A 22056-nucleotide genomic window follows, 5' to 3' on the forward strand; every position below is an offset into this window, starting at 1 on the left:
CTTATTTTAGATGATCACTCTGTTTGTTGATCACCACAGAGCTACTAATACTATTAGAACACTAACACGTATCTGAAGTAGAGCTGATACGTATCACAGCGTGCCAGAGGGACCTCTAAGTAGCCTTGGTGCAGAGCAAGTACCAACTCAATCAGTTCTGTGACCTGGAGATGTCACCGCTACAGATAAGAGATGTGACCTGGTTGATTTGCCGCTTTATTGGTTCTGCTTCTTGAGCCTCGTGTGCTTGATTTTGTGTTGTGTTGGTTTGTATTCTTAGAGGTCTCAAATCTGTGGTTTTGTAACCGGGAACGTCCTATTTTAGAGGTCTCAAATCTGTGTTTTTGTAACCGGAACGTCCTATTTTAGAGGTCTCAAATCTGTTGTTTTGTAACCAGGAACGTCCTATTTTAGAGGTCTCAAATCTGTGTTTATGTAACCGGGAACGTCCTATTTAGAGGTCTCAAATCTGTAGTTTTGTAACCGAGATCGTCCTATTTAGAGGTCTCAAATCTGTAGTTTTGTTATCGAGAACGTCCTATTTTAGAGGACAGAGGTCTCAAATCTGTTGTTTTGTAACCGGGAACGTCCTATTTTAGAGGTCTCAAATCTGTTGTTTTGTAATCGGGAACGTCCTATTTTAGAGGTCTTAAATCTGTTGTTTTGTAACCGAGATCGTCCTATTTAGAGGTCTCAAATCTGTGTTTTTGTAACCGGAAACGTCCTATTTTAGAGGTCTCAAATCTGTGTTTTTGTAACCGGGAAAGTCCTATTTAGAGGTCTCAAATCTGTTGTTTTGTAACCGGGAACATCCTATTTTAGAGGTCTCAAATCTGTTGTTTTGTAACCGGGAACGTCCTATTTTAGAGGTCTCAAATCTGTTGTTTTGTAATCGAGAACGTCCTATTTTAGAGGTCTCAAATCTGTAGTTTTGTTATCGAGAACGTCCTATTTTAGAGGTCTCAAATCTGTTGTTTTGTAACCGGGAACGTCCTATTTTAGAGGTCTTAAATCTGTTGTTTTGTAACCGAGATCGTCCTATTTAGAGGTCTCAAATCTGTGTTTTTGTAACCGGAAACGTCCTATTTAGAGGTCTCAAATCTGTGTTTTTGTAACCGGGAAAGTCCTATTTAGAGGTCTCAAATCTGTTGTTTTGTAACTGGGAACGTCCTATTTTAGAGGTCTCAAATCTGTTGTTTTGTAACCGGGAACGTCCTATTTTAGAGGTCTCAAATCTGTTGTTTTGTAATCGAGAACGGACTATTTTAGAGGTCTCAAACCTGTTGTTTTGTAACCGAGATCGTCCTATTTAGAGGTCTCAAATCTGTGTTTTTGTAACCGAGATCGTCCTATTCTATCTGCGTTGCAACAATTACGGCTGGCAGACGGTAACGATTATCACAAAATTCAAAAATCCTTATTTTGCTCTAACCGAGAGCCATGATTTTAAGATGGCCCGAGTAATTGACTAACTGTAACGGTCTGAACGTTGTGAAGTTTATTGAAGTATTACGGAAATCTGATCCGGACTTTACTTTGCATGTGGCTAAAGTAATAGTTTCATCTGATTAGCGCCGCCACTTGCCGTACAATAAGCTTTGTAAACATTTCCTTTACTCCCGATCGTCCCTATTCATCCAGTCTTTCTTAGATCCAGCCCTCATTTAATAGTCACTTTAACCGTTCTGAAGGGATGACTGGGATCGTGTTATAGTCTAAATTATTTAAGAAACCTTGCAGCAGCTTCTGGTGCTTTAGTTTTATTCATTTGCGAGTAAGCATGATTCTTAATGCAATTGTTACTTTGTTAGCTCCAAAGAAAACTTTAAAAGTGAAAACTGATGGATATTGGTAATTCTGCACATGTATGCAATCACTAAATCACGTACAATAAGCTGTATTATATATGATTAATTAAAGTTTGTTAACATCGATAGGTCATAGCTAATAACCCTCGTGATTAGGGAACCTCCCTATTCGGGATCCAAGTAAGGTATATTACTTCTAGTATACTTTCATGTATAGCTATAAGCGAGCCAATGACCCTAAATAATTGCAGCATCAGTTAACCACTACGATAGCAACTAATAACATGAGCCTATACTCGATACCGGCTGGGACAAAAATTTGATTAGCATTTTGTATGGCAAATTTTTCAGTATACACAAATATAAAAAAATTATGATAATGGATATTGAATTTATTAAAATTTGGATTTAAGTTCAAGAATAAGATAATAGATTAAAAAAATTCCAGATACTTGTTCAGTCTCCGCAAATCATTTCTTTCCTGGCTGTTAAATTGGTCATCACTCCTTGTGGACATCTTAACCGGTGCTGCTAATTCGGTTATCAGTAATACATGATCATAGCTGCCTTAACATCTGTTACAAGTGTAACCATGGTAACATCTGTTACAAGTGTAACCATGGCCATGGTAACATCTGTTACAAGTGTAACCATGGTAACATCTGTTACAAGTGTAACCATGGTAGCATGGATCTGTTACAAGTAATGCAGGAAATACCACGTGGTCCGGATACTCTACTAAAATTATAACATTAAACATTTAAACCGTGTCCTGACTAACTCAACTGGCATTCAATAAGAGCCAGAAAACAGATCGATTCCGACCATTTCCGCTTACTTAGTTTTGTTTATCAGTTTATGTGATCTCTTGAAAGTTTTCTATTTATTTGGGATCACTTTCATAAACTGATCTGGATATCAAAGTTTACTTCATCATATTTATGTCTCTATGCTCCTGGTTCAACAATTCCGTCATTCCAATATCTAGATTGTGTTTGTAGATATTAACCATGATTGCTAATCTGTGATTGTTCATGTGCATTTCTTCATAGTTGGCCGAACTTGCTTGTTTTGCTATGATTGCTTACTAACGTTTCTGATTATTTTCCTTGTCTGACGTTAGTCGCCGAACAGGTTCACAGTTTTTAGTTTCATTGTTTTATAGTTGTCTATTGCACTGGACTTAACAACCAACCTAAAACAGAGAGCTGGAAATGAAGGGGTTCAAGAGAAGACCTCACTTTCTGGGGAACAAGTTCAAATATTACAACTGGATCCACCTAGCAACGTAAGAACAGTGTAACCATGGTAAAATGGGTTTGTAACCATGGTAGCATGGGTTAGTAACCATGGTAGCATGGGTTTGTAACCATGGTAACATGGGTTAGTAACCATGGTAACATGTGTTAGTAACCATGGTAACATGTGTTAGTAACCATGGTAACATGTGTTAGTAACCATGGTAACATGGGTTTGTGACCATGGTAGCATGGGTTTGTAACCATGGTAGCATGGGTTTGTTGTAAGTTGTATTGTCTCAACCTCCTTACAAGCTTTTTACAGTACAATGTTGTTAACACTTAACAGTCTCTAAAAATTAAATGTTCAGATAAAAACTTTGCTTTTACGTACATCAGAATCATCGGTAAAATCATTCTGAAAATGTTTTAACTTCAAACTTCATCTTTACAGATGTTTATAGATCGGTCAATCTATATTAATTTTCCATAGCCCTTGAAGTTCTTAAATATTTGTCCGTCAGTGGTTTTATTTCGTATACCTTTTTTTTGTTGGATATTTTAATGGATGTTTAAAAACATGCAAAGTTAGACCTGTTTCACAAGAGTATATTAAACACTAATTTCGTGTCGTGACATCAAGGAGTCGTACTCGTACCAATTTGTCCTCCATTAGTCTGTAATAAATACGAAAGTTGTGGCGTTGTAGCCAAACAGATTGGGGTTGAGTAAGAATACTTTAATAAAGTAAGGAGTGAGGATGTCAGCATTGTGTGTTACACTAGCCCCAATGTCAGCACTGTGTGCAGGCCTGGAAGTAAAAGTCAGTCCCCTGCAGGTGCCACAGATGTGGTCACAGAAGACCAGCCTTCACCAGCACTATAGCTTTGCTGGACAGTCTGAACAGCCCCCCCAACGCTAACCTACCTGGGTATGTTCCCTCTGTTATACTTACTTGTTACTCACTATTCTCCGATCCAGTGTCTCTCATAAACGTCTCTTATCACTCCCGTTATATGTATAATTGTCAAGTTATTTTCCTACTGAAGCAAAATAGTGGGTATCCTAGAAAAGAGCACCCTGGAGAAACTATCTGCCCGGGGATTAAACACTTCTTACAAAGTTACAACTCACTTCTTACAAAGTTACAACTCTATTACAGTAAACTGTTAGATCGGTGTTCTTCATCTCGCTTTTGTCTTTTCTTCACTTACTTTAAAATCTGTGTTAGTGTGTCGGGGAGACTCTCTCTCTCTATCTCTCTCTCTCTCTCTCTCTCCTTTCGGCGGCTTCTTTGTAGGGCGGTGCCGATCATCTTAAAGTCCAAGTTTCTTATTTTATCGTATTCGATTTAAGTTTGTGATAGTATACTATTCACATATTCATATCATATTAAAATTTATCATTATATGCTAATCAAACGTTTAGATAAATATCTCTTCTGCGCGGCTTCTTATCAACTCTTTTCTGATAACTGTAGAGAGAATTGTTTGATCTCATAATGGGACGAATGATGTCAAATTAACTGATGACTTACACCCAATTTACTAATACAGACCTGCTATCACTCGATCACAGAAATTGACAGTTTTTCAAAGAAATTGCCGGACTCTCCTGGAATCACTTCGATTATAATATTATAGGATTAACCATGACAACTGTAGGGTGTAACCATGACAACTATAACCATGAACCTCGTTGCGGGGGTGTAAAGCAAGTCATCCTGGGTGGTCCTTAAAGAGCAGTTGTAGAGCAGTAGACTCTCCTCTCCTCTCTCCAGCTCTCTCCAGCTCTTCTCGTGTGTGATCCTCCTAATACAGCAGAATACTCGGACTCCACAGTCCGTGATATATCTGCTGTGGTCGTTATACTTATGTTGTGCAAGCTGGATTGAAAATTCTCTACACTTTTATTTACATTACCAGTGCAGTGATTACAGTGCAGTGATTACAGTGCAGTGATTATAGTGCAGTGATTATAGTGCAGTGATTATAGTGCAGTGATTATAGTGCAGTGATTACTGTGCAGATGCTGTGTGCACTGTTGTTGCAGGAGATGACTGTCCACTTTTTTCATGGTATTAAGTCTCTACGAAGACACAATCATCATGTTTGCCATTCATTTGTTGTGTTTTATTTTAGAGATTCTGTTGATAATCGGTTTTATAAACTTATTAAAAATAACGAATCTTTCAAAGCGATAATTCCATTAACAATCTGACAATTGTCATGTCTCTTCAAATAATGATAGTACAGTAAAACCCCGATTTATCGCGGCCATTACGTTTCCCGCAATCTACACGATAAATTGACGTTAACTGTAGTATCTGAAATGCAATACAAAAAATGCATAATTTTTACGACAAATCAGCTCTCAAATAATTTGTCCCTGTACCGTGACTATTTGTCAGAGAAACAAGATTAAAGCCTATTGGAAAGTTAGAGCATGTAATAAGATATATCTAATTTAGCCTGGAGATTAGCCTGGTCAGAGCTGATATTAATATTATGTTGTTTTACGTCACAGAAATATAGAGAGATTAGAGTTGTATGCGAGCACCTATCTTTATGTAGGAGCAACTATCTTTATGATTATGAAAATCACATTATGTTTAGATCCTTCTTCCTTGTGCAGTCTGGTTCCTCTATGTTTCTTGCTGACTGAGTTTGTATCTGAGTTGTAAAAGAGATGGTTGTTCTGTTTTTTGCTGATTTATCATTTAATGCACTGTCATTATCTACATTTAATGTTTCTTTTAATAATCATTTGGTTAAAGTTGCATTGTCTCGGCTCTAGTTCCTCAGCACTTTAATTGTGATGTCTTGGTGGCTTGGCATAACGCCAGACTGCTGTGTCATCGGCAATTCAGCCTTGTCCATCTTGCTTTTCATACTGATCCTCATAACGTTCAAATGCTTTTGTACAAACCTTTTGAAGCTCTTGATGGTGAAGTAATAAACGACAGGATTGCACGTGTAGTTGAGGAAAACGATGAAAGTTGTAAATGTTGTCAGGACTTGTGGGTATTCATTGATAGTGGCTTTTAGAGTCATCTCTACACCATAGGGAAGTAAAGAGACCGAGAAAAGGCAGGAAATTGCGATCATTGTCATTACTGCCTGCTTTTGAATTCCACTCACTTTTTTTACAAAGAAGATCATCTTGATGGTTGTGAAAGTTACAGTTAAAACTGGCAAATATATTGCGAAGCATGCAGCTCCAATAGCTGCCCATCTCGACCACTCTTCAATCTCTCCGCTCTCTACCGATGCTTCACTGGAAATGCACCTGAACATCATCTTTTGGTAGTACTGTAAACCGCTGTGCATGAAGGGTAAGAACGGCAGAATGGAGACAGCCCAAATACTTCCTGCAATAACCTTGCCCGTTCTAGTCGACCTCACCATTGCTCTCAAGGGCCAGATCAGACATGTAAGCTTGCTGAGAGCTAGCCCACACAAGATAAGAGTAGAAACGGTTGCGGAGTAGAGGGCTACGTAGGGAGACACAACACAGAGGAAATCCCCGTAGACCCACCTATCACAGATGATAGTGAGTATAGTAGGAAGGATGTAGATGCAAGTGTAGATCAAATCCGAGGCAGCTAGATGGCAGATGAGACACACTGAGACCTTGTCTAGGGATATAGCTCTGTACTTGAGAGAGGAGATGAGCACTACAATGTTCCCCGTCAGAGAGGTGACCCCACAGAGAGTGGTCCAGGTTAGGAGCACTCCTCGTGCTAGCAGGTTCATCTCCTAAGCTGATGGTTTGTGTGGGGTTAGTGTTGATATGAGGGTTTAGCAGTGTCAGTACCACTTGTCTAGTAATATTTAAAGGAAAAAGGGATGTATCAGCACACGACGTAGCTTGGCGAACTATAAAAAGGAACCGAACTCAAACCTTAGGACGCTACTAACTAATCAACAAGTGAAGATCACCTGCTGGTACATGCTGCAGATGTTCCCTACCGTGAATTAATCATAATAAATTTCCGTTTTTTTTGCTGCTCCGATCAGAATTAAGGTTGGAACTAAAGTAAAAGTAGCATACAGATCTGAATTAATGTTCCGCGTGCGAAAATAATTACTACAGCTTCAAATTTTTATATAGCAACTAAAATGAGTGCAATATTTACAAAGAAAGACCCTGCGGAGTCCGGACCTCTTGATTGATCTTTGTTTACAAACCAGAAGACACGGAACTATAGAGATCCAGGCACACACCTCAGAGGGGGCACATAACTTAGGCTCGGAGAATGGTAATCATGTAGTTAGGAACCCAACCTAGCCCTCATGCAACTGTTTGCTAACTAACAAAGACGTAAATAACCCTCCTAAGATGTAATCAAGAGCCCTCTACTTATTACACAACTCTGATTATTTTGCTCCAGGTGACGGATGAAAGATACTTATTTCAATTTTAGTACGTGGTCTTTGAGTTAATTGAGACAGCTGCTGAGCTGCACTCTTTACAGTGCAGTGACAGCTTAAGGACTCCTATTATAATTTTAGTAGTAGTACTTAGTTTATTTTTCTCCAGTCTCCACAAAGTTACTCAAGAGTCAGCTGCACTCTATTATAGAGCTGGTAATTAGTGAGCACCATGTAAAACTGCATACACACTGCTGACATTCTAGTACCACAATGTTGAAATCTTTAACCTAATACTACAGCTGCAGCGCAGGAGGAATGCGTGACCAAATCTAGACGTCTTGTGACCAGCGCATGACCTTTGCTTGAGAAGCAATCATCCTAATCAGATTGCTGATTTTCTTCAAGCGCAGTTCTGAGTGTCTTTCTGAACGCACGTGGGCAGTTCAGAGTGTCTTTCTAAACGCACGTGCGCTTCAGATCTAGCACGTGCACCTCAGATCCATCACGTGGTACTGCTGACCACCAGTATAGGTATAAAACAAAATATGACGCAACACGAATTCCATCGCTTGCTGGCTTCATCGCAGGTTCAGTGGCTAAAGTAACAAGCCATTAAACAGTTTAACTTGGCAGTTGTGAGACTGACTGTATCGTAGTCGTTACACGTTGTAGTCACTAGGTTTTGAGAGATTGGGGAAGATGAGGGTCATGATGATGTACGACCTTAGTACTGAAGTTCTGAGAGACTTTCCCGGGGATCGTCATTTGAGAAGGTGAGAGTCGTGTCTATCAGTGAGTAAAAGTGCCATAGACATTCTATTCAGGTTTGTCATTGCGATATTGTTTTGTCGTCTAATCTAATAAATAAAACCGCAGTTTAGAATATGTAGAACCGCAGTTTAGAATCAGTTGGAGTATTATTTTAAATTCCTGTCCTATTGTTTCTTTATTGTGTACTCCTGTCTGATGTCACTATGTCACAAGCAGATTTATGAAGGAGCAGGATGATTTATGAAGGAGCCACCCTGCTACAGCTCCCTAGCCTAGTTTTTTCTTTTACAATCCTGTTTTTCTTTTCTGCGGATCGCTCCGTGGACAAACACTACAATTGTAGTTGTTAGAGACGAGGATAATCAAAGGAGCAGGGCCTATAAGTCTCCGTGGTGGGGCGGATATTGTCAACAATATAAACACACGGACACATTTGTTTATAAACTTCCTTGATGTGTTTACAATTGCAGGTGCCTGGTTGACGATGCATCAGGTCATGCTTGATCTACCTTATAAAGCTATAAATTGGCAAAAATTCTCAGTGGTCAGCGAAATAATTACAAACTCTCGTATATAAGACGTCTTAATCAGAGTATCGTATTTAAATAACTGCTTTGTATGTTGCTTTAGTTTCAATTTTGTAAACTATTCCAATCGTGATCTTGTCCCTTACCCATGATCCCCTAAGTTTGAGATGGTTTGTCAGACTCAGGTAAGATGATATCGTGTTCGTCTCCATGGTTACGGAGTGAGATAGAGAGCCTTGTTTCAGATTACGACACTGATCGTTTCTCAACTTATAGTCATGATAATTTTACTACTAAAATTCAGGTAGCTCACCGGGGTCCTTTATGATCAGCTTTTCTGGTAGATTAAGTTTGGTGGATGAAATTTAATCGACTGAATTTGTGATTTGGCGATATGAAGCTAATTATATTGAAGTCAAACGTTGGTAGCGCTGGTCATTGTTTAAGAAGTATTGGGAATGGATCAGTTAAACGGGAAATGATAGCTGGGTGGCCCGCAGGAGATAGCGAACTCTGGTCCGGGACGTGAACAGTGGAGAAGATGTGTGACTGACAGGGTAGCCGCCTCCCTTCGCCAAGTCTACAAGATCTACCAGCGACACAAAGTCAAAAGGTACCAGCCACTCTCGCGTTTTAACTTATGTTTATTTGGGGTAATCTCGATCGTGTTTTAACTAATCTTTATGTGGGCAGTATAAGAGTATATGTATTTAAAATTTCTGAAATCAACCCTTAGCTTCTTTTCCTGGTATTTTGATTGAATTAGATTTAATTACTATTATCATGAAAGAAGACACGTATCCACTTTATAAATCTCTCCTTTTCTCACACTGTCTCTTTTTCATCCCTGGATAATATTGCTTACTAATACCTTATTTTATTTAATGGGAACTCCCGCCCCATTAGAAGAGTGGTCGAGCAAGCATGATGATTGTGTCCTATATGATATAGTCCTGAAGATGATGATATCAAGCAATATTTCTTATAAGTCATTACCTTCAATTTACTTGTACGAATTGCGACTACTTTCTGTAATATCTCATAATCTCAACCTGACCTGTAGTGAATGAGTAAAGATTTTATTATGCATGAAATCTCAATAATTAAAATCAAATCTAAAATGGACCTCTTGGCCACGATACTGAAATCGGGAATAGCAAATATTTCCAAGTTACTGAAAATGAGGTTATAGCTATATTACAAATGAGGTTATAGCTATATTGCAAATGAGGTTATAGCTATATTCCAAATGAGGTTATAGCTATATTACAAATGAGGTTATAGCTATATTGCAAATGAGGTTATAGCTATATTGCAAATGCGGTTAATAGCTATATTGCATTGTTAATCATGTGACCAGACCAGAAACAATCTGTAATTGTTAAATGTTAGTCCCTCCCTGATTAATCATACTCCTCTGATCCTCCTCAAACCTCCTTACTCCTTTAAATGCACGCGGACACTAGCTGCCATTTTTATACTTTCAACGCTACTATAAAACAAATAATTTGAGGAAACGATGTAACAGAGTCGATATATTTTAATGTTGCCATGGGGTGGCAAGTCCCCATACATCGTGGTCCGGTAGTTTCATTGCGTCTTAATATACACAGTTAGACCATCTCTATCGGTAACCCTAGTCTTTGACTTTTTGTGCTTTGGGCACAAAAGTTTTGGATTGGAAAAATGTTCTATTTCTTAAAAATGATACTGTAGTTAAATTTTTCATCACGCGACTAGACCAGGACTAGACCTCCTTCTCATCTTACGTGTTCCTACTCCTTAAACCTCAACACGTTCCTTACTCCTTAAACCTCAACATGTTCCTTACTCCTTAAACCTCAACATGTTCTTACTCCTTAAACCTCAACATGTTCCTACTCCTTAAACCTCAACATGTTCTTTACTCCTTAAACCTCAACACGTTCCTTACTCCTTAAACCTCAACATGTTCCTTACTCCTTGAACCTCAACATGTTCTTTACTCCTTAAACCTCAACATGTCCCTTACTCCTTAAACCTCAACATGTCGGCCTTACTCCTTAAACCTCAACATGTTCTTACTCCTTAAACCTCAACATGTTCTTACTCCTTAAACCTCAACATGTTCTTACTCCTTAAACCTCAACATGTTCCTACTCCTTAAACCTCAACATGTTCCTTACTCCTTAAACCTCAACATGTTCCTTACTCCTTAAACCTCACTTCAAGCTAATATCAACAAGACTTGATTATTATTATAAATGACACCAGAAGACTTCTAGTAGAAGCGCGGCCACCAGTCACCACCAGATCAGATACACAAGCAGTTCCTCACTGTCAACTTCTCCTCTCCTCCTCTCCTCTCCTCTGCTTATATACTGCTCGTTGAAACACTGCTCTACTCGCTAACCACCAGATAAACGTGATTAAGTTTAACTTGACACAGTATCTTGACACGCTCTAGTAGCTTGTCTAAAAGAAGCCACTCTGTGGTGAGCTCACTGTCTAGTTTCTCTCTATTTACTGTTCAGTTACCTGTTTAGTTACCTGTGTCCCCTCTCAGAGAGGGGGGGGGGGGTGCTGCCAAGTACTGGCGCTACAACGATCTGATACCTGCTTGCTGTAGTTCACTGCTAGATACAGCTAGCTCCAGATAGGCGTGTGAAGATAGGGCACTTTACCGCTCTATTCCATTAACATGTTACAGTAACGCTCGCCAATCAGAGGGATGCATGGTAACCACGTGACTAAGTAAGCAAATAAATGGCTTGATCGTCTGGTCTCTTTGACAGTGAGCTACTAACGTGTGTCGCATGTTATATCGAGCTGTAATCCAGTGATAAACTTTCACTCTGTTTAATCGAGCAGTGATAAACTTTCACTCTGTTTAATCGAGCAGTGACAAACTTTTACTCTGTTAAATTTCCTGCTTCAATTATCTTGCAGTTATCGTACTTTGACTCTACCGATCTTGTTAGTCTAGTCTTCCAGTCTACTCATTCTTATCTGCGGAACAGACCTCCTCCTTCCCGGAACATAGTCCGTCCCGGAACATAGTCCGTCCCAGAACATGACAGTGCACCAAAGCAGGACAGGGTACTCGAGCGGGTACTACATCAGGAACGCGTGGAATGTTTCCCGGTACCCTAAACCCGCGTGGAGTATGTCTTCTCGTCCACCCTCCTCCACCTCCACCCGATCTAACACCTCGTTAGTTTCTGTTATATTTTACTAGTTGACTTCTAATACAACCGGATATTATCCAACAATCAGTACTTCTAATACTAGCTTTAGAAAATGTCTTACGATTACATATTTGCGTTCGAGTGAGGTTACTAGAAAGTCATATTTCAAATTTGCTTAAATTTTGATTTGCTCTTTCAGAATTAACTCCTTGAGCTCGTGTACGCTAGCACCTTAATATAAAGACCCCCGGTCCCCCCCCCCCCCCCCCCTGCCCCTTTAAGAGGTGTATTTTTAATACGCAATAATATTAAATAAGCCGTACTTGTTTGTTTCCGTGTCTATTATATTATAGCCTACTTACGTAGGATTGACGACATTGCCGGACATTTCGTTATTTATTTTACATGAAAATAAAATACTGTGGTCTTATTAGAAAAGGGCATAACAAGCACAATATTCAGTTAATAATAACTCTTTCTAACTGATGCATCAAAACTTAGTTGCATAACTTAAAACTTAGTTGCATAATTTAAAACTCTATAAACTTTGCATGGTTATCTTGTTCATTTCTTCTCTCCTCATTTCGTTTAACAATTCCGATCAGTTACATAAAACTTCTTTAAATTCCACATGCATGCAACGTAATCCGCCTGACTAGATTACTGGTTTGTTGAATAAATAATTAAGTTTATTCTGTTTAGTAATAGTGGGTGAGAATTGACAATATCAAAAATTCTCTGCGAATTATGGAAAATCATGCGGATTTTAGTTTCTTTACAATTCAAATTTAACTATCATGCCATCATGGTAAAAATGTTCGATAATTTTGATAAGGACTGAAAATCTTCCGTATAACGTTTAAATTCAATCAAAATACAGTTTTCCCTTTATCCAATTCAAATACAGAATTAAAGCTCGGTCCTGAGGGTCACTTTATTCACGAGCAAAAGTTCCACTCACAAATCACTTGAAGTATATAATATCCTTATTTTAGTTTATAGAATTCTTCCTTTCTGCTTCGTTTCAAATCCTGATCATTGATCTATTCTGATAAGATCCAGATTCATTTCAATTTGGTGTCTGAATATAGATATCTGCTAAAGTACACAATCAAATCATTTCTTTAAAACAGGAGGGGTCGTTATTTTCAATGGAATCTGATACCAACTTCACAACTTGAGAAAACTATAAATTGACTGTTTCTCCCCGCCCTACATTAATCAACATTATCATGATCACAGCTGTCTACCCTGCGCTGGGTCACAAACCTTCCTCATGCTATTGGATTCCTTAACAGAACCTCGGAGAACAACCTCTCGATCTCCGGAGCCCAAGGTTGAGGAGAGGGAGGGGGTGAGGTGTTCTTATCCACAGCACCAGAGAGAAGAGGCATTAGTTTAGAGAGCTCTTCCACATCCAGGAGACTCAGAAGCTCCTTCTCCAGAGACGCAAGCATAGCAGCGTTATCATGGTTACCGGGTGTAACGACGTGGTTACCGGGGGTAACGAGCATAGCAGAGAAGGGTTCTAGAGGAAACTGGGGCGATATGTCGGGAGAGTTGAGTGGAGGGGTGTGGGGTGCAGGGTGGGGCTGCAGACTGTTGTGGGGGGATACCTGCAGGGGAAGGTGTAGTGATGGAGCGGGTTGATTGGTGACCATGGGTAACGACGTGGTTACCGGGGGTAACGACACTTCCGGCTCCACTACCATAGGTTTCATGTCTACAGTGAGTTGGAACTGAGAGTTGTTGTTAAGATGGGCCAGACTAAAAGTGGGCATTGTTCGTGAGGGTATTCCTATTTCCAGCTGTGATCCACAACTCAGCACTGGAGCATGATGTCCCCGCATATCTTGTCTCTGGAGCTTGGGTCTCTGTTGCCTGGGTCTTATCTTCCTTCGCTCTGGTTTGAGTTTTTCTGGGAAGTTCTCTACTAGCTTCTTAAACAAGTCCTTCTCCGAGACATCCATCTGGTCCTTCTCATGGAGTACACCTAAACGCTTAATGTCTGATATACACGTCCTTATCTGAAATACGTTCTGTTTTATTCTCTCTAGGCAGGGAAGGAGTTCCTAAATTAAACACTAGGATCTAGAAACAATATCACTACAAACAAGAAGTTCATTTAAAGAGAGTATGCCTTGTAATATCTAAGGTATGAACTGTGCTGGAACACTCCCTATTACCTGTATCTCTAATTTGTTTGGAGGATGGTTGTGGCTTTGTCCCACTGAGATAATATTCCCATCTTTATCAGTGCTAATCCTTGCTTTGCAAATTATGGGGTTCAGGGTTGTTTTACGACTCATCATGCACCTGCAGAAGTAAAACAGGGATAAAAAATTGATTGAATTATTCGATGACATTCTTTTGGTATGCCTAATTTTAAAAAGACCCATACTGAAGAGTACCTTAGTGCAAGAAATATAGGCGGCAAGAATATAAGGCGCTAGAAATTAAGGCGGCAAGAAATTAAGGCGATATTTTTTTCGGAAAAAATACGATTTTTGATCGCAAATTTGGTTATAGTTTTGGTCGAAATAGTGTCAATTTTATTCTTTTATCAGTCTATAAAGCATAGAAATCTGTTTAAAAATACGATATATTGGACATTGGTCACATAAAAACTAAATGGTGCATGCACATTATATTTATAGTGATTGCTGTTCTGTCGTCTAAGTTTATAATTTTAAATTAGGTAGACATCCACTACATCAGCAAACTGCAAGTCAATTGGTATATTCATAGAGAAGGGAATAACGCTCCTCAAGAAGTTAGTCGACGAAAAGTACAGCTTCGACAAACGTTTGGAGGATGAATCAGCTGATATTATCAAGAAGCTATTTCCAGACACGACGGAGCAAGATGACGACGACTATCTTGGTTATGGATTGCAGCTGCTGGAGATATATGACTCTGATGAAGAAGGAGAAGACGAGAATATTAATTGATATATTAATGTATTTAGACTCAAGTTAATTTATTTTAAATATGTATTTCATTGAATTCTAGCAAATAACGAAATCGACATGTAAATTTAAAATAATAAAATCACACGAAAATTTCTTATGAAAAAATCGCAAGAAAAAAAATTAAGGCGGTTAGAAATTACGGTGGTCAGATATTAAGGCGGCAAGAAATTAAGGCGATTTTGTCAGAATCGCCTTAATTTCTTGCCGCCTATATTTCTTGCACTAAGGTAGTTACCAACCTCCAGTAGATAGTGTCGTTCCTGGTTCTGTCCCGACTGAATCTGTGATCTTTGTAGACTAGATGGACTGAGTCTTTTGTCCGTCCCGATATAAAACTAACCGACATTCTGTTCCTGGGCGGCATTAAAATCACAAAACTAATTAACAGAATCAAACAACAGAACTAATTAACGGAACTAGTTGGTGATCTGGTTTTGTTTGTTTCAGAAATGGGTCCTCTACAGGAAGAGCACAGACAATATACATGCTAATAACTTCTGTAATTATGAACTAAGTTACGATCTAAATAACTAACTGCAGTACTCGCATAATATGCTGACTTCTTCAAAGGTGCAAACTGAGAAATGCAGGAAAAGGTGAACAGCAAATTGTGTCCACTTCAAGAGCTGTTTCAAGAGCAGTTTCAAGAGTATTTTCAGCCACAAAATTCATACCACATTCTAATAATCTTCTCAACTAAAAATATCGATGAAATGCTGAGAGAAATAAATAAGGGACTGTTGAGGTGGAATCTCTACTGTATACGGTATAGTACTAGTAGAACTACATATAATACACATTTAAAAACTATCGACTGTCTCAAGATCGACTGTTGAGGTCTCCTGTTCAAATTGGAAGGAAACATGTGCGTGTAACAAACTAGATATAGTTATAGTAACACGTATAATAGTTACTATAGAAACCTTTACTATAGTTACTCAACTTAGTGAATATGATAACTTACTAACACACTAGTGCTATTATACTTATACTCTTATAGTAACTCTCTAAGAAAATATTATAATAAAATAAGCAAATATTGTAAGCAATCGTGATATTTAATACGCTACTTAAGCAGGAATGATATCACATTTTTTGGATTAATATTTATTGGATTAATACTTAACACAATTTATAACATTATTACACACATTCATACGTAACTTTATTTATTGTCAAACACTGTAAAAGTAACAGTGGTTTCTACTCGCAACTAGTTAGGAGCATTATTCCGTGTTTGAAACCGTCAGAAAACGAAGCCTTCCAGAAACAAGAGAGAGCAAACTGTTAAACCTTCAAGTTCATTACATACGTCATGGTAACTTTAGTAACTATAGTAACTATAGTAACGTATATGCGTCATGGTTACTACTCCTACTGCTACATTATATGAGCAGTTTACTAAGTAGTTTAGTGTTTACTAGTTCCATAAGAATGGACTGTGTGCCGTCAGGGAGTGAATATAATTAAGATAATAGGTAGTAAGGTAGTAAGGTAGGTATAATAGGGATATTCTGGTATCTGCCAAGTTCTACAGAATCACTTTTGATCAAAGAGCTGTCCATTTTACAAGAATAGAGGAAGTATAATATTTCCGGGGTCGCCAGTTAGTGATGAGTAAGTACGTTAGTAATGACTAAGTAATGAGAATTGAGAGTGGCATTTCAACCACAACATTTGCTGGTTTTAGTAGCGCTAATTTTAAAGTTTCAGTGAGTTCCTATTCTCACATGACTACTACCACTACCACTACTACTACATGACAGGACGTATTGTATCGCAGCTGATTGTATGTATTAATAGACTGTAGTGATAGGGAGTAAGTGCATGACCCCCCCTCTATATCTAGGGAGGAGGTTTGTTTTGGCACGTGTCCAATCTGTTAAAGCTCACGTTTGTGTAACTAATATGAGCCACCAACCTGCCATTACCACATCTATTCAACTTCGAGGTCCACTCCTGGGACCGCCTTACGACCCTTGTACATTTAGAGGCTACCAAGAGCACACGTACGTGATGTACAACAAAGTGTAAATGATAATTATCAAAAAGGTTATTTAAAAACAGGAAGCCAGGCAACGAGTCAACATTTCAACCGATCAGCCAAGAATTGGCAAACTGAGGAACATTATTCTTAACAATATTGGTAGAGGCTCCTTTCTGTGCTGATAAAGTTGAAACCTAAGAAGGGAAATGTGATGTGAAATACTGTCTTCAATTCATGTGTACTGTGCGTGCTCAATAAGTCTCACTTTCTCACTTTCTCTGTAAACTCCAATGCGATTTTGGGAAACCAGTTTGGTGGAAATTCCCCGGTAGTGGAGCCATAATTGAGCTGTATAATTAGTAACGAGACGTACACACTGATAAGCAGCAAGTATCAAGACTGACCACCTACAAAAACACCTGATAAGCACCGCAAGATAAGAAACACCAGAACACAACACAACACTACACTAGGCAGGAAACACGCGGGTCCCAGGGAGCAAGTAGGTCGGGAGTAGGGGGAAACAAAGGGGGCTGAAGATCGACAGTGAGAGATACTGTAATCAGATTACCCCCTGAACTCGGGCGACACATTCTAGTTCCTGTAACGGAACTCTGTCCGCTATCCCGGGTTAAGTTACACGTCCGGTCACGTGCTGCCCACGTGCTGCTTGTACGCGCGCGTCATTGGTCAGCGTTAGGTCACGTGGGCGGCTCCGCGCGCTCTGATTGGTGGGCGTGAGCTGTCACGTGGGGGTCAGGGACTGGGCTGCAGCACCAGATCCCTGATTGCGGGGTGTAGACCTGTGTATCTGCAGGCTAATGAAGCAGGTACCTTAATATCCGGGTTCGGAATGACCCCGGTTAGGTTGGTACACGCGGTATGATATTCCACTACTCTTCTAATTCATTTTCTACCTTAATTCAGACAGATTAATCTACTCTGTGAAGTTGGACAAGTGCCTGACATATTCAGGAAGTTATGCAACCTCGAAATCTGGTTCATGAATATGATAATCTAGATGTGAAAACGGTCGGAGAAACTTAAAATCTGGACAATTTCCGCTTGTTTTTAGGACACGCACTGTCTGTGAAAAGATACTAATATACTGTCACTAATATCCATTATCCTGTTACTAATATATTGTTGAAATCAAGCAGGATCAAGCAGCTTGTCTCATAATATCGTATAATATTATATTGGATACAACTGCGATATTGAAGTTGAACAGAAAGAAGAATAGTGAATAGTAATCTCATATATTTTGTCATCGCATTGTCTAGTTTGCTGAACATTAATCGAGCTGTGAACACCAAACATACTCCAATCTGCTCAGGTAATCTTTCTCTGTTATCGAGAGAAAAAATTGCACGAAAATCTTTGAAAAACTGCTAAAATCAGTTATTTTAGAATCTTTAATTTAATTTACAGACGCATTTTTTCCAGGATTGTATGAGTTTCAAGGATGTTGGTTTTACTAATATCATTTTTTGAATCAACTGCCACTTTTATGCGGAGAAGTCAATGATAATTATGCCTAGAAAATTATCGTCTAAAATAGCTGCTATTTCTGTTCCAGAATTTTTGACAGATGTCAGAAATTTGACAAAAATAGGATTAGGTAAAAATAGAAAAATGAGAAAACCATAATAATAAAAAATACCAAAACTTTCAAATGGCTGTGGAAGGTGGTTAGGCGGTTGTTAGGCGGTTGTTAGGTGGCTGGTGCCTAACTCAAATTCGATTTCTTTCCCTTTTGAACACCATATCTCTCCATCATCGTATAACCCATTTTGCTTCGAAATATTAAACGGGTTTATGGCCACTAATTATTTATTAGTAAGTATACCAATTACTATTACTAACCAATTAACTTAATTAATCGCAATATTGAACGACACGACACACAACGCCTAACTGCGGATAGAATATCGTAGGAAGATGTGAGTTACACTGTAGTAGGTAGTTCTATTACCTGCTAGTAGTCGTATTAACTATCAGTACAGTACTAGGTAGTGTGTAGTAAATAGTACTGCTAGAGTTATTAACTAGTAAATAGTACTGCTTTCAGTCGTTCTTACATTCCCAGCTATAGCTTCTGCAGTAGGTACTATAAATAATAATAGTATATACTGTAGCAGTACTAGTATATTATATACGGTTGTCGGTTAGTAGCACTAACTTGTTCTCTGAGGAGGACGTATTGTTAATGTTATTGTTTCACCTGTTATAATATACTGTTATATACTGTGAAACACAGAAGTCAGAATACAATCCCACTCGCATATTTCTGTTCTTAAGGAAACTAATTAAACTATCCTGGCGTGGTTTCTAATGGCAGTTTTTTATTAAATTAATATGTGACACAAATTTAAAGAAATTTATCAATCTTAAGATTCTACACTCGTTTATCTGCGGCTGAATACCATCATTACTGACCCTAATTCAAACCAGTGGTGTAACGAAGGCCCGCGCTGTGCGGGGGGGGGCGCAATCTTAGGGGGGCGCCAATCGTAGTTTGAATATGGGACAATTTCAAAAAACTGTCACAGAAATCATTTTATAAGTTTAATCTTTTAATAGATTGCAGTACCAGGAGGTGACTGTGCTGTTTCTTAAATTTTGTAACATTTTGTAACATTTTGTAACATTTCCCTTATTTCAGGACCACAGACCACTACTCACACTGGTGCGACAGTAAATCCTGCTCAAGTCGGATTAGTTCTGGAAATCTAAAGGGTAACTTACTTTTTCCTTGAGTTTCAGCTAGAATATCGTAACCAGGGATTGTAACGTTAATATTAACAACTAGTAAAGTAGTTTGATAAACACTAGCTTCCTGAGGCTGAACCTTATATACTTATACTAAGTTGAAATATCATTATGTCAAGGACAACGGTTAGCGAACGAGGTTTTTTTTCTCGTATACGGTACTGGTAGCTGCGACCGTACGTGCCCACGCGCCAATCTTACTATATATAAAGCGAGACGATATATATATATATATATATATCTGTGCCATTTTACTGACACCACGGCATCAACTTTAACGCGACTTTCTGCAAAGACCGTAAAAGATATACAACTGAAACTTTTTTGACTGGGTCAAATGCTTTAATGGCCTACAAATCAGCATGAAAAAATAAAAAATTGGCTAAGGAATAATGATTTTAGAGCCCAAAATTTGGACCCCCAAGTGGTGTCAAAAACGCCAATTAAATAGGTAATAATTATTTTAGTCTCTTGAGTCTTGACACCGTTTAGGGTTATATTATACGGGTTCCTGCTAGTATATATAGACTGCGCAAAGTTATTTTGCGTGATATTCTGAAATAAACAATTTTTGGCGCGCGTCACTATTAATTAAAAGAGCGGAGAGTAAAACTTAACAATAATTAATATTATTAATATTTGCTTAATTATCTCGATTTCAGATAATATGTTGGGTAACATAGATGTACCTAATTTGTACACCACTGTTACTCCTAAATCCTTCCTTCCTCCCTCTCCTCTCCGATCGAAACAGTTTGTTATGCCTCTCAAGCTGCACCAGGTTGGTTTTCAGTGTTTTAATCTATTTTATTATCTTGGAGATGAGTTAACTACCTCCATCCTTGCTTTTATTGAGTTAGAGGATCGATTTGATTGAATATAATTTCAATTAACTGAAGAGATCAACAACTGTACCGATCTTGTTTTTTGTGAAGATCTATGTGTAATATTTTGCTCGGACATTGAAGCCGCCCTAATTCAGTATACATGTAATATGAAAATTAGATGAATTAGATAAGATCAGCTGATAACACAGTCCTTCAGCTGGAACCCCAACAGAAGAAGCCACCAGCCACCAGCTCTGATTTGACTGTGACGTTTGTTCACCGCAAGATGAGTGACTCTAGTGGTAATGGCAAGCTGTCCTGCAACAGAAACGGGTAAGATGCCTCGCAGTAGCCTTATTTAATGTCCATGGTTAAATTAAGGCTAAGCAGCAAAACTACCAATAGTTACCATAGTTATACTACTAGTTACCATAGTTATACTATTAGTTACCATAGTTATACTACTAGTTACCATAGTTACACCTAATGTGGTTATTATCCACTGCATCTGTCAGTTTAGCTGGAGTCTAATTATATCAGTCACATATTTGCAACATTAAGCACATAAAAATAACCCCCTACACCTCCCAGAGCGACCTCTAAACAAAGCAAGAACTCAGCCAACTCCTCCAAACAGACGAGCAAACAACCGGACCCAACCCCCTCACAACCAGGCTACCCGGACCCTCTAGACCACGCTCCTATCGCGTTTATCAACAGACTTGCTGAGATGACCAGCCACCAGGCGGACACTGTCCGGTTCGAGCGGAATAAACGCGGCAAAACGAGAACTAGGATTAGTTGATGTATACTTCCTGTTAGGGTTTCTCTGTTTATTTCACTGAGGGTGATCTGTGTGTGTTTCTCCGGGTGATGGGTGTTAGTCACCAGGGTGATGCGTGTTAGTTACCAGCGTAATGGGTGTTATTAATTCAGTAACCATGGTGATGGGTGTTACTAATTCATATTATTTAGGATTCAATGAAAGGAATATTTGTATGAATCAAGGCTATCCAGGACTTCTTCCGTGATCAAAGAGCCAAAAGAGCGGATTCTTCCTTGTTGATTGGCGTATCGGTATACTAAATAACAATTGTCACATCATGGAATTTAAATTGAGACGATGAACGACCTTGGTCGCCAGATACTACCTACGGTACTACTGTTTTTAATGACCTTGGTTCACTTTATTCCCCGGAATTAGTGTGGAAACTAACGAACTGAGAGGCAATTCAAAAGAAAACGACGGTTTAAGTCAGAACTGAGGGGTTAAGCGGTCATTTTAGTTTGACAACACCAGTAAACAGTATTATATATGAGGTCACTAAATTTGATAAACGTTTGTTGAATTTCTGAGCATTTACAGTATCTATTATAAACGCCACTAAGAAGTGTAATCTCACTTTTACAATATACCTATATTTAAGAACTTAAATATTTCTGTTTATGTTAAGTTAAAATCGGGGCTTTTTAATTCCGAGCTGATTATCGTCACGCGGCTACGTGTAAATTATTTATACCGTTATTTCAGTTGTAAATATACTTTCCAATTCATAAAGTTATTTATAATTTATATTGACGTGTTTTAACTTTTAAAGTAGTCTTAGAGAC

General features: G+C 38.6%; 3 protein-coding genes across 4 annotated transcripts in view; 1 reads left to right on the top strand and 2 right to left on the bottom strand.

The window, feature by feature from the left end:
• The window catches only part of LOC134822869 (uncharacterized), an 85822-nt gene extending 63804 nt beyond the window's left edge, over positions 1 to 22018 (top strand). For both annotated transcript variants that reach the window (XM_063834135.1, XM_063834136.1), the window contains 4 exons: positions 19512 to 19585; positions 20281 to 20399; positions 20663 to 20778; positions 21037 to 22018. In XM_063834135.1, coding sequence (XP_063690205.1) covers positions 19512 to 19585; positions 20281 to 20399; positions 20663 to 20778; positions 21037 to 21250 — 523 coding nt within the window. In that variant the 3' untranslated portion in view covers positions 21251 to 22018. The remainder of the gene's footprint in view (positions 1 to 19511; positions 19586 to 20280; positions 20400 to 20662; positions 20779 to 21036) is intronic.
• Positions 5839 to 6858, bottom strand: LOC134823073 (QRFP-like peptide receptor). The gene has a single exon (XM_063834423.1). It carries the CDS (start codon positions 6799 to 6801, stop codon positions 5839 to 5841), a length of 963 nt encoding a protein of 320 aa, XP_063690493.1. The 5' UTR covers positions 6802 to 6858.
• LOC134822870 (uncharacterized) lies at positions 12271 to 15208 on the bottom strand. Its single transcript, XM_063834137.1, has 3 exons — positions 15099 to 15208; positions 14074 to 14203; positions 12271 to 13914 (listed from the first exon to the last, which is right to left on the bottom strand). The coding sequence occupies exons 1-3, from the start codon at positions 15203 to 15205 to the stop codon at positions 13162 to 13164; spliced, it is 990 nt and encodes a 329-aa protein (XP_063690207.1). The 5' UTR covers positions 15206 to 15208; the 3' UTR covers positions 12271 to 13161.
• Positions 22019 to 22056: the final 38 nt, after the last annotated feature.

This window comes from Bolinopsis microptera, chromosome 11 (assembly GCF_026151205.1).
Source record: "Bolinopsis microptera isolate Bmic1 chromosome 11, MBARI_Bmic_1.0, whole genome shotgun sequence".
NCBI lineage: Eukaryota > Metazoa > Ctenophora > Tentaculata > Lobata > Bolinopsidae > Bolinopsis > Bolinopsis microptera.